At 38.7% G+C, this 12,147-nt stretch overlaps 2 protein-coding genes across 2 annotated transcripts; both read right to left on the minus strand.

Annotated features, from left to right (window-relative positions):
* Positions 1-3,343: 3,343 nt before the first annotated feature.
* On the minus strand, positions 3,344-5,403 carry LOC145220483 (uncharacterized). Its single transcript, XM_080087694.1, has one exon. The coding sequence runs from the start codon at positions 5,352-5,354 to the stop codon at positions 4,422-4,424; it is 933 nt and encodes a 310-aa protein (XP_079943820.1). The 5' UTR covers positions 5,355-5,403; the 3' UTR covers positions 3,344-4,421.
* A 4,246-nt stretch (positions 5,404-9,649) lies between these two features.
* On the minus strand, positions 9,650-11,488 carry LOC145220482 (uncharacterized). The gene has a single exon (XM_080087693.1). It carries the CDS (start codon positions 11,402-11,404, stop codon positions 10,427-10,429), a length of 978 nt encoding a protein of 325 aa, XP_079943819.1. The 5' UTR covers positions 11,405-11,488; the 3' UTR covers positions 9,650-10,426.
* Positions 11,489-12,147: the final 659 nt, after the last annotated feature.

Here is a 12,147-nt window from a genome sequence, read left to right on the forward strand (position 1 = left end):
TCAAGCGTACAGTGCAACCTGGTAAATTAGATTTTTTTAGTAAAACCTGCTTTTGCTTTAAATGTTACGCCAAGAGTCGAATTGTGTAGACAAAAGATATTTTAGTGTTGAATAACTGTAAGTATGTAGTGATTTAACTATAATTATAATCACTATATGAAATCACTATAAAAATGAATTCCTATAATTTCCACCTGCTCGACAGATATATCTGTGGCCCTTTATTGAATAATTATTCATGTTTATGGCCATTATATGAGGCTTTACAAAAGTAATTTAGCAAAATATTATGTTTCAGCAATTACTTAAATTTTAAATTCAACAAAATAAAGGAGTTATTTTTAGGCAATATCTTCAGAAAGACTTATGCAGAGAACACATCCTACCAAATGCACGGAATATTAAACGGATAAAGAACATTGTATCCATGGCAGTCCAATTCGTTAAATTTCACAATTTTGAGGTAAGAAACAAAACAGAAATATTGTTGCAGAAAAATAAAGCAGCGTGTTTGTATTGCAGGATGTTGTCGCAGACTCGTTGTCAATTCCTCGTCGCAAGCATAAAATTGATAAAGATATAGACGACACCAATGACCTCTTTATAGAATTTTTCAAGGACAAAAGCGACAATTCAAAAGTCAACTCTATGATTGAAGTTGGGTCTTACACATCAGATATTCTAGAAAAGATTGAAGATGATATCAAGGAAAACAAAATAACAGGTACGTCACTCATTGAAAGTGTGACAGGTACGAACACAAAATAGAGGAGCGAGATAATAACTGAAAAACACCGATGAAAAAAGGCATCACCACCAAAAACAATCATGCATGATGCAGTAAAAGTAACCGACGTATCTTAAGTTGCCAAAAAGCAGGTTAACACCAACAACAACAATTCGCACAAATAAAGTAAATGCTGGTAGTAGTTTTGGATCTAAACACATTCTGTGTTTGCCTTTATTTCTTTTTTTTCGATTTGGTAATCTCTACCTAAAAACAAAAAAAACTTTCCGCATCAATAACAACGCAAGATGGCCTCTAAAACAATAGTTTTGCTTTCAAAAAGTGCTTATGGCATCAAGAGTAGGGTAGAGCTACACCATACCTCACGGCGAACTCACATTTAGCCACATTTAACTCACATTTTGCTAAAGTTAGTTTTTTTGGAAATTTTACGTCAGGTATTTAGTTTTGAGTTAGTTACCTCGCACCAACCCCAAAAAACCTAACCGTCAGCATTTTTAGGGATATATATATAATTTTTAATAAGTATTCAAACTCTTTAAGTCGCCTCTTCGAATTCACCCTAATACCGTGAGGTAGAGTGTTAGTAGATTTTCTCAAGAAAAGTGGGTCCACACAGAAGCTTTCCACAGACGGTTGAAGTACATTCTTTAATGGCACATAAGGAGTGAAAAGCACCCCTCTTATTTTTTTACAAACAAACAACAAAATACATAGTTTCCGCTCTGTTTACAGAACAACCACCATAGACAGTCGACAAATTACTTTTTAGGTGCGACTTAGGTTAACTTCAGGTAAAAAAAAACTTTAGGTGAAAACCATTGGCAGTTATATACCCGCAAAATAGCTTGCAATGTTGGCATTGTGCCCAAATTTATCTCGATCATTTTACCAAATTTGGTTTACAGAGCTGTCGGAAGTAAAAGCTGCATTAACAAAGGACTTTTGCGAAAATCTCACTTTGTTGATTTTGATGATTGAGCAGTGGCCTTTCATGACAAGTATTATGCTGCAAAAGTTGGAAGATACTTTTCTGAGCGCAATAAGAGACGGAAAAAGGGTTCACGGACACACATCACTCCATGAAGTTTACAAGTAAGAAGAACTATAAGTGGTGGCAGATTTGCATTTATTTTGAACCCAAATACAAATTTGTAACGGTACTACATGCACTTAAATTTTGTTTTTTTGTGGTGAAACTTTGTTGTTGAATGTAGTACGATTATACCTAATATCGGCATTACATACATGCTAATCGACCGAGCTTAGTTTGGTTTGCTTCATAGTTTACTTTTTGTATCATACAAAACTAAATTTGAAAAATGTTCCGTATTTTAAATTATCTTTTCGCACGCCTATGCTCCGTTACGCCAACTACCAGAAATTAATTAACCTTTGGTGTGAGTTCCTGTGTTAGTATCCCTACCGGTGTTTATGTCTATTGTATGCCTATTGCCTATATGTTGCGACGCAGGAACGAAAACTTAAAGGACCTCAAACCGAACGTTGCAGTGGATGGTGATCCGCTTGTTTTCGAGCGTCTGCTGATCAAAATGAACAAAGAAGGCCACCATCTGAACACTACAACAGCTCGCAACCTCCGAAAGTACGCCATTAATTTTGACCTTAGGCAAATGCAGACATATCTCGCCTCCAAAGAGGACGTTGTTCAAACAACGCAACCAACTTAAAATATTAAACCAAAACCAAAAAGAAAACGAAGCTGTTCAACTGGGAGTGTGCCTGGCCTTTCTGTCACAAACGAGTGGTCCGAAAAATGTTCAGTTTAACTGCTTTAACATCGTTTCGGTTTTTACAACACATATGAGTCCGTGCTAATGGGCATAGTTGCACGATTTTATGAATCGCATTAACAAACCACCCCATTTTTACTGTTTATTTAAAATTGTTTTCAACTTAGCGGTTGTATATGCTTTTCGCAACTGCTATCAAAAGTGTTGCTCGCTTTTCATTTTTTGAAAAATGAACAAATATAAGCAGATCGTGTGTACGCATTTGTTATACTCAGCACTTATTTTTAGTATTAACCAACTTGCTCAAGAAAGAAGGCCTAGGTTTTTATAATCGTTAGTTTGAGAAGTCATATAAGCTTACTTATAGGTTATCGTTAGATAAAAAATCTGTAAAAGCCCGATGTTAATTTGATGAAAAGTAACGAACAGGTATAAAATAATGTACCCTTTTACTTTCCATGTATTGGTTAAAAAACACAAGTAATACGAGGAAAATAACTGTTATAGTTATATTCAAGACACAAAACGTCGATTCGAATTTGCATGTTTCCAGATCGAAATAATAGAACATGTTTCCAATGCACAACATTGCCAAAGCCAGTTAAAATTACTTATCATTTCGGTGTCTTTTAAATTGAAGGTCCTGAAGTTGAATAGGACTGTTCAAACACGTAGTTAATTGTCGCAAGCGTTATATACTAAACTTGGCAGGCTCGTTTGTAACAAATTAAACTAAAAATTGTAAGCTTAATTCTTAGTTTTGTCGGGACACAACTTAATTTATTACCATTTAATTAACATTTAAACACACAACAAACAATGCTGTGAAGTAGTAATCTCCAACGTCACGTTTGCAATTCATACAGTGCAAAGTACAAATGAGACAACAAAATCGCGTGACAAGATTAGCACATAGATTGCAACATAGTTTCAGGTGCCGTGGAATTTTCTCTACACCAATGGTCGGCAACCACCGGGACGCAGCCTGGTGCCAGTCTGCATGTAGGACGTTTGTTACCAGACGACATAAAACTTGTTTAAAGTTCTCATTGAATTAAAATTGTGATAACTGTAGTTAGTTTTCAGTGCTGAACAACTGTGGTTTGTATTATAAGGCCGATCCGTGATAAAAAAATCCAGTTTAAACCGGTCCGCAGTGCAAAAAGGTTGATTAACCGTGTTTTACACTATAAATGCATAAATCACATTTCGAGGCCAAAGGTTTGCGTTTCGCAGTAGTAAATCGACAAGCAATTGCCTCGGCAAACCGCAAACAACTCCACAATGCGTTTCAATCCTTGTTAGGTGTCGACGCTGCGATTTTCATCCATCGATGGCACTTTGACGGCCAGCTGATCATGAGGCACGACCCTTCCGCTAAGGAAACGAATGACCTGGGAAGCGATGACGTTGGGCCAGCACAGCAGAAGTGTTATAATTGCGAGGGCCATCAATCTGCGGTTTGGAGCGGGGTCGTTGGCCAGGTCAACGGGAAAACAAATGCAAATTTCCCATGCTTTTAGGGGCTGGGCAAACCGCGCTGTGTGACCTCTGATAAAGGAAGCATATCTGCTTGCGATGTTTTTTTCCAACTTGATGACATTTCATGTCCTTGGTCATATGCTCATTGATAGCAATATTACAAAAATGTCATTAGGTTCAAGGCATAGTTCTGCATATATCACAACATGTTGCTCAACTCAGAACCTATATATACGCATTGAATTTGAGTCCTTAAAAATGTCCATCGATGTTTTGTCACCAAACACATCGAAATTTACGAACACATCTTCCGTTTCAGTGTGTATACAAGGGTACAACTGTAAACAACAACTCCTTGCCATAAGTACCACCAACAGGCGTTCAATTTGCTACTATCCAATGCGACTTCGGTTTTGCATTGTCGAAATTCCGGCATACTACCGGCAACTGAATGGCGAAGAAAGGATTGTGTTCCATGACTCAAACGAAAGAAGGACGCTTATTAGATTAATTAGCATGTTGTACTCGTACGCCACGACTACCATGTGGCGAGTGAAGTGACCAATCAGAGCAAACTCCAGCACAACTAACGCAAGAATATCTGAAACCACGCAAATCACAGCGAACAGGGCAGATCGCTTGAACATACGGGTAACTCGTTCAGCCCTGTTTGAGTCCGCATGCCTTCGAAGTGGAAAAAGAAATAAAAACAACATAAGAAGCTGCCCGGCGGTTACTACAGCTGTAAGGAGGATCATTGGCCAGATGGTAAACTCTTCGCTGTAGCGAGATACACAACCCCTTGACGATGCGACGAAGTTCACTGAGAAAATAAATATAAGTCCAGCCACTACGACCCCTGCACATATGATCAATATGCTGCTCCAGCTGATAAGGTTCACCCAGCATTGGTTGTGGCGTTTTAAGGCAGGGTGTTGGTATAGAGAGCGCTGTTTCAGCCATAAGAACACATACACGCATATAAGAGTAACAAAGTAGCCCAGAGCTGATACGTCAAGAGCGTATTCACATTTCCAAGGCGACGAGTCACTGTAACCCACGTTGAAGACCACTTGATCAGCAAAGAGGCGTATGTAAGAGGACACGAACGCCACCAAAGCTGCCTTGTATACGGACGCTGCGTTTGTCTCTGAGTTATGTTTCGGGCCTTTCCGTGCAAAAAATTTCCCCTTGCGTGCACCGAAATTCGATAGTGCTATTACCACCCACGTCACAGTCAGGATGCCAGCAATGTTGCAAATTTCCCCCACGATCCATACTGGCTGCCTGAATCTGCTGAACTCTGCCGTTGGACTTGAGTTGTTCAAGGTTTCTGTCATGTTTAAGTCTGGCAATTCAGAACCAGACATCTTGTAATGTTATTGTTTTTGTAGTATAAAGTCTAAGTGACCTGGTGGAAAAACTTGCAAAACACAGATTTAAAAAAAAATAGGGTTACTTGTATCATAACAAAAATAACCGTACATAGTAAACGACGTGCATCTAATACAAATAACATACGACAAGATTGTACTAAAGTACGTCTTTTTGGCGACTTGACCTGTGGTTAAGCAAAAAGTGATTGACGTTAGCACTCAGGGCGAACAAAAAACTCTCATATAGTCCTTAAATTTCCTTTAACAACTAACTAAGGAGAAAAACAATAACTAAAAGCACAAAATTGTCAACAATAAAAATAACTTGAAAGTTGAAAATATTTTTTAGCTAAAGTGTAACGGCTTTCTGTAACGCATGAACTTGTCGAAAGTTATTCACGTTAGCAATCAGACAATTTAGTCCAGAAGAAATTTCCAAATTTCTCATAAAGCTGACGAATTTCATGCAAACATTTTTCTACACCTTATACCAGACAACCGGATAAGGAGAACGATGAAACTTCCCACAGAGGCACAAAGTGTCCACAAATTTTGCAGAAAACATGAATAGAGTTATTGCTCAATTCCATCCTGGTCTAAGTCTTATCTAACAAAAAATTCTTCGGCCACGTTCTATTGAGTGCTGGGCTGTTCTTTTTACAACGTTATGAAGCAGCACTGTACAGTGCCTTTTCATTAACTTTTCAGAGGCAAGTTGTTTACTACAGAAGCGAAACCAGGGTTCCTCGAACAGGGGGAATTATTACTTTACTACTTAATCGTCAGTATCCAGACAGCTCCTTATTCGGGGTTCATTAAACTTACGCAGCTAAGTTACATGTCAACCTTCAAAGTCTTATCGAATCCCACATTTTAGTTCCAGAGAAAAGGTGACCAAGAAGCGCGATACTACGTCAAGTTTCAGGAATCGAGTCCATTTTAGTTTTGGAGATGTTGGTACTAGTGATTCACTTCTCTCTGGTAATACATAGGCTATATCTGCCGATACGTGTGGTAAATTGCATTGTTTACAATTACGCATTTCGAAATCATTGACGAAATGCAATTTAATAATAAACAACCAAGCGAGAAATTTGAAAATTACAAAGTTATAGGTATATTCTACTTTTTTATGCTGCCCTGTTTGGTAAACATCAAAACGTATAAAATGTGCAGACGAACTTCAATCCCAACCAAAACAGGCACAAGCGTTGTTATGTGCTACCGTACCGAAAGCAATCTGTCGCATTTCCATATCACTTTCTAGCATTAGATAAGCCTCCTGGACGTACCAAGTTGACCTGGCATTTACATTGAAGCAAGCGTTGTTATGTGCTACCGTACCGAAAGCAATCTGTCGCATTTCCATATCACTTTCTAGCATTAGATAAGCCTCCTGGACGTACCAAGTTGACCTGGCATTTACATTGAAGCCTCATAGCTGCGTATGCTGAGGCATCACGTTGCGCTCTCGACGTACGCTAGCTCGAGGAAGAGCTCATTGCACACTCCAGATTGTTTCCTGTAAATGATTGGTTACGCAATGCTGCGTTTGCTCTTGTTTACGGACTTCGGTCACACGAGTTTAGCTTTGCCTGTCTGTCTCTGTCAAGTCTAATAAAACGACAAATCTGCATAAACATCGCACCATCATTGGAATAGATGCCTTGTCAGTGATAACAAAATCTCTATTTGGCAACGTTGCACATAGCTTTAACAAGTTGTGCCCAACAACATAAGTGCACAATCCACTGCTTTTATTAGTTCTGATCAGAAAATTCATGAAACAACCTGGTTACGGTCGTTGATTGATTGCGTATTCAATGACGCTTTAGTTTCGCCAGTGGGGTTTTAATAGGTATTTTGCAGGCTTGCTTACGACAAGTTTGTTTCGTTTTCCCAGGTCATTACGAATGAGAACAATAGCACTTGTCGAAACGCATCACCTTCTCTACACCACATGGTGCCATTGTTTCACAAATAAAAAACAATAACGAGGAATAATTGAGCACTTTGCAGCCTAGGCCAACTCGTTAGGCAATTAATAAGAAATACACAGTAGGCAAATAACTTTTTTAATTCATTTTGCAACATAGAGTATAGTTTATATTGGGTCTGCATGGTCTGAATTGTCTGTTAAATCCATACTGAGCCCAATTAACCAATCAATTCATTTATGACCAAATATTGCTAACAATCACAAGGCACTTGTCACAAAACAGAGCTTGACATGTGTTCATCATTTAAGGAATCGCGTATTTCCATTCGAGCCGGGTTAAAATGATCATTGAAGGGTATGAGAACGATTGTTTTCCAGTTAGAAAATGTAAACGTAATCGCCAAACAATTTGCAATAACGTTAAGGTTCATGATAGCATATACATGAAGGAAGTCTCTCCACTGTGAAGCAAAAATCGCTTCAACAACTAAACTTAGATTGGATGCTAAACACAGAGCTTCGGTAAGGGCACAACGCTTGAATAAACTCTTCAATTTCTTAGCGTTTCGTGGTGTTGTGTTCGTCCGCAGAGGGTTTAGAAACAGCCAAAGTAAAATTATTTCACCCAAGGTTCCACAACAGCCGCCAACTATTAACGCAGGAAATACTTGGTATGAACTTGCAAACCCACAACCGGTTTGCTTGGAAACAAATTTACCCAAAGCCATAACAATAGCGTGAACCGAAACCAAAGAGGCAAGAATAGCCACTATGCTTAACCGACTTAGACGTCTTGTACATACACAACGCAGTTCTTTAAGCAGCGGGTCTTCGTAAAGAAAGCGCTGCCGCAACCAAAGGAACACATACACTGAGGCCTTGAAGAAAAGAGAAGCACCGATCACAATACTGTGTGAAACCATACATTCGACGTCTTGTGAATCCCCAAAGCCGACATTCATGGCATATTGAAACGATATTAAAGATATAATTCCAGTAACGTACGTTGATATTGCCGAGAGAAAAAAACATTTTGACGAATGAACGTGTTTTTGTCCGCATTCAGAATTGCCGAAGGTTTTTCTCTTGACGGTGAAAACCACAAATGATACTGCAAGCCAAAGAGTCAGAAACAGTCCACATACGTTGAGAATTTCGGAAATAATCCAAAACAGGTTGTCAGTTCGAGAGAGTTCTTCTTTTGAATAAGTAAACGACTTGTTTACAAAACTATTTGGCGGAAATCCCATTTGTGGCACTAAGAGCACAGAAAGAGTAAACCTGAGTACACCTTTAGTTATTTTCCAGAATGCCGTCTATTGAACAGCTCTTTGACCTTTAAAGAACACAGAACATTATTACTTTTTGTGCTCAATCATGAATAAATAATTTAAAGTCAGGCGCCAAAAAAGTCTGAACATTCGCCAGTAAAATCTTTGGTAATCTCGTACTATGCTTACCAAGCTGCAACTTAATTATCGTGTATTACCTCGATGTTCTCATATTGTTAAAGCTATAGTTCAAGAAAATATCCGCACGAACACCTGAGTAGTTATCGATCTGGGATTGATATATCCTCTCTTGAGAGACTCAGTAGTGACTAAGCGGTTTATTATCTCCTTTTGTGATTTGTTTGAGAAAGATATGTACATTACACAACCTTTGAATTGCCACATGACAGGCTAAATCATGATATTGCGAAGCCTATAATCTTTAAAACCAACATTTGAACGTCTGGAAAGATCAACGTGTAAATTGACACATATTTCATTTTAAATTAATTTCCAACATAATATAAAAGATACCCATGTACAACCACATTAAAGCTCAATTACGATAATGTGAGGCCTATAACCTTCCAAACCATCATTTATATAACTGGATATACCAGCGTGTAAATTGACTCTTCATTTCTGAATTAAATCTCACCAACGTGTGTTTACATTTTTCATTCGAACACTTCGTCACGTACGAGCGAAGAAATAGTTTAAAAAATTAAAGCACAAATTGTAATTCTTGTCTGGAAATGAAATTCTGCATCTCAAGCAAAGCAGCATTATACGCGTATACCCATCATTGTCCAATACATTGTCCAAATAAATTGGACAGAAGTTAGGAGAACCTTTTTTTGCAGTTGGATTTATTGTTTCATCTTAATAAAACGCATTTCAATACATACAGAGACCACGAACAAATGCAAAATAACTGCATATTGCACATTTAAATAAAAAAGAGAGGGAAATATAGGAAAGGATAAGCACAGTCAAGAATTTAGCAGAACCAAGGCAACAAGAATTAGAGTTGAAGGCGTAGAACAAATATAAACTTTTTTCAGATTCTGCAGTAAATGTGAACGGCGAGAACCCTTATATGTGTGTTGGTGGTAAACAACAACCAGGACCTTGAAATATATACAAGTAAATGAAGGGTCAGATAATATACATTGTTATGATTTATATGTGTTCCAAACTTGATGAGTGGTATTTTTCGCTGTGTTGTTTTGTTATATCATGAACAAACATTAGGTGGTGCTGCACTGCATATTTTAAGCGGTTTTATAGACCCTGCTTTGATACGAATCAAACAAACACACTAACAGCGTAGTAGAGCAAGGCAGAAATGCAACGACGTCCGCTCTCATTAGTGATAAATGGTTTCCAATTTACAACCAATTGATCAACGATCAGTGACTTTCAGACAGGGAGGAAGAGCGCATCAAATTACGTTTTGGGCAAACCGTTTGACCCCAGGGTGGGCAACATGCAACCTACGGATCACTATTTGCTGTATACAAGTACCAAATCATTAAGAAATACTTACGCCATCACAAAAAATGTAAAAAACGTAACTAATTTTGTTTTGTAATGAAAATACAGTTGTTTGTTTGCTGGTAACGGCTGGTTTAAAGTCACAAAGTATTATTAACAAAGCTACAAACAAACAATGAAATTAAGCAACAACTCCTAGTTTTACCTGTTGCTGTAACTGCAAAGTGGGGCACATTGCACACTTGGGGCCCTGTTTCAACAGGAATTACACGATATGCATAAAGTTACGTGTTGTACCAAAGACATGTAACAATTGAACGCATTTCTCAGTGTCTATAATATATATCTATACAGCAGAGTTATACAGCATCAGTGTTAGCAGTGGCCCCTTCGCTTGAGCTTGGAACCGTTTTCTTTGTGTCTGCCGGTCGCCACCAAGCCTTGAAAGGAGTGAGCATTATTTGGTCCCACGTTTCAAAGGATAGATAGACAGCGACCAAATTCACGACTACGTTGATTTCAAACAGCATCACTGCCAGATGTGTGGTTGGCCTGGCCAGGAACGCTAAGTTGATGGTGGCGGTTAGGTCGGTAATGGTGCAGATCAGCGCCATAAGGGCTGATCTCTTTAAAAGTCCGATCATTCTATCAGCACTGTGACGGTTGGCTTGAAAACTCATCGGGTACGCAAAAAGAATAAGCATTAGAATTTGCCCAAAAGTGGTAACAGCGCTGGCTAGATAAGCCGGCCATTGTGTTGGAACTCCCAAGAATAGAATGTTACAACCGTTTGCCGTGTAGGTGTAGTGGTTTGAGGCTAGGTAGAGGATTCCGGAGACAAGTAAACCAATAAGAATTACACCAATACTTGTCCAGCTGATAATGCGAACCCAGTTTTTGTATAAGGCGTTAAGTATAGGATGCTTGTAAAGGGTACGTTGTCTGAGCCACAGAAAAAGATATATAAAGGACAATGTGATAATGTAACCTGCTGTACCCATTTGATGGGCATCCTGGCAGCCAGTCTGTGTATTCGTAGCGTAACCGTAATTGTATGTAGCAAGATCGGAAAACACACGAATAAAACCTAAAAACTGAGCCGCCGTTGCAAATGTATACACCAGGCCGGCACTGGCCTTTGTGGAACTGTTGCTGTCGCCCGAACGCCATTTCCCGTGGTGAATTCCGTAGAAAAGGAGAGAAAACGACATCCAGGTTAGGAGAAATATTGATACCGCGTTAACCGAGGTTGCAACGATCCAGTCAACCTGGTGATATTTGTTGATAAACTGAATGGCGGTACTTGTTACCAACGTTGAAGCGTTTGTACTCGCCATCACAATTGTACAGAAAAGTTTAAAATATATATTTTTACTTGCTTCACTTAAAGTACGTGTTACCCTTGAAGAAAAATAAACAAATTTACATCACAACAAGCTAAACAAATATTGTAACAAACCCCGCCACAAAATAATGCTTTGTTACCAAGGTGTGTAGTATATTATAAATCACGAGTCACCAGAGACTCAGTACGACAGATGGAGACAACAGTCGCATATAATAACAGACTGAAAACTTTGACAAGTCTGAAGTCGTCCACCGTTTTATTAGACATATATATTTCGCCTAAGTAATAGGCATCGTCAGTATCTAAAAACAAAACAGCGCTAAAAAATGGTATGCAAGTTAAACTATAAAGCACAAACAAACGTATTAAAACCTGCTGACAGTAAGGTAGAACTGGGACCTGCAGATGGCGCGGCCAAACACGCACTAGTAAAGATGTAACGAAAAGGAAAAACGCTCAATCTGTGGCGCGGGGCAAAAGAAGGTAGATAAGGACGGCAGAAGCGTTGTAAAAAACAATGGCGGAAACACTGATAAAAAATGAACGGACAAAATGCGCGTAGGAATAAAAGAATAAAATGTTATTTAATGTAGGGTAAAAACATTTTTTGTATGTTTATTTCAGCTCCAATCTTGCTGGCCCACTTACTTTCATATAGATGTCCAGTAGATGGATAGGTGGCTGCTCCAAAAACTGCACCCGAAAACACGTGCTGATAGGGTCACGGGCATT

The sequence above is a fragment of the Phallusia mammillata genome, chromosome 3 (assembly GCF_965637545.1).
Source record: "Phallusia mammillata chromosome 3, kaPhaMamm4.hap1.1, whole genome shotgun sequence".
In the NCBI taxonomy this organism is placed as follows: domain Eukaryota; kingdom Metazoa; phylum Chordata; class Ascidiacea; order Phlebobranchia; family Ascidiidae; genus Phallusia; species Phallusia mammillata.

What these genes read in the sequence shown, in the direction of transcription:
- LOC145220483 (XM_080087694.1), bottom strand. Translation starts at nt 5,354, where the DNA reads ATGTCTGGTTCTGAATTGCCAGACTTAAACATGACAGAAACCTTGAAC.
- LOC145220482 (XM_080087693.1), bottom strand. Translation starts at nt 11,404, where the DNA reads ATGGCGAGTACAAACGCTTCAACGTTGGTAACAAGTACCGCCATTCAG.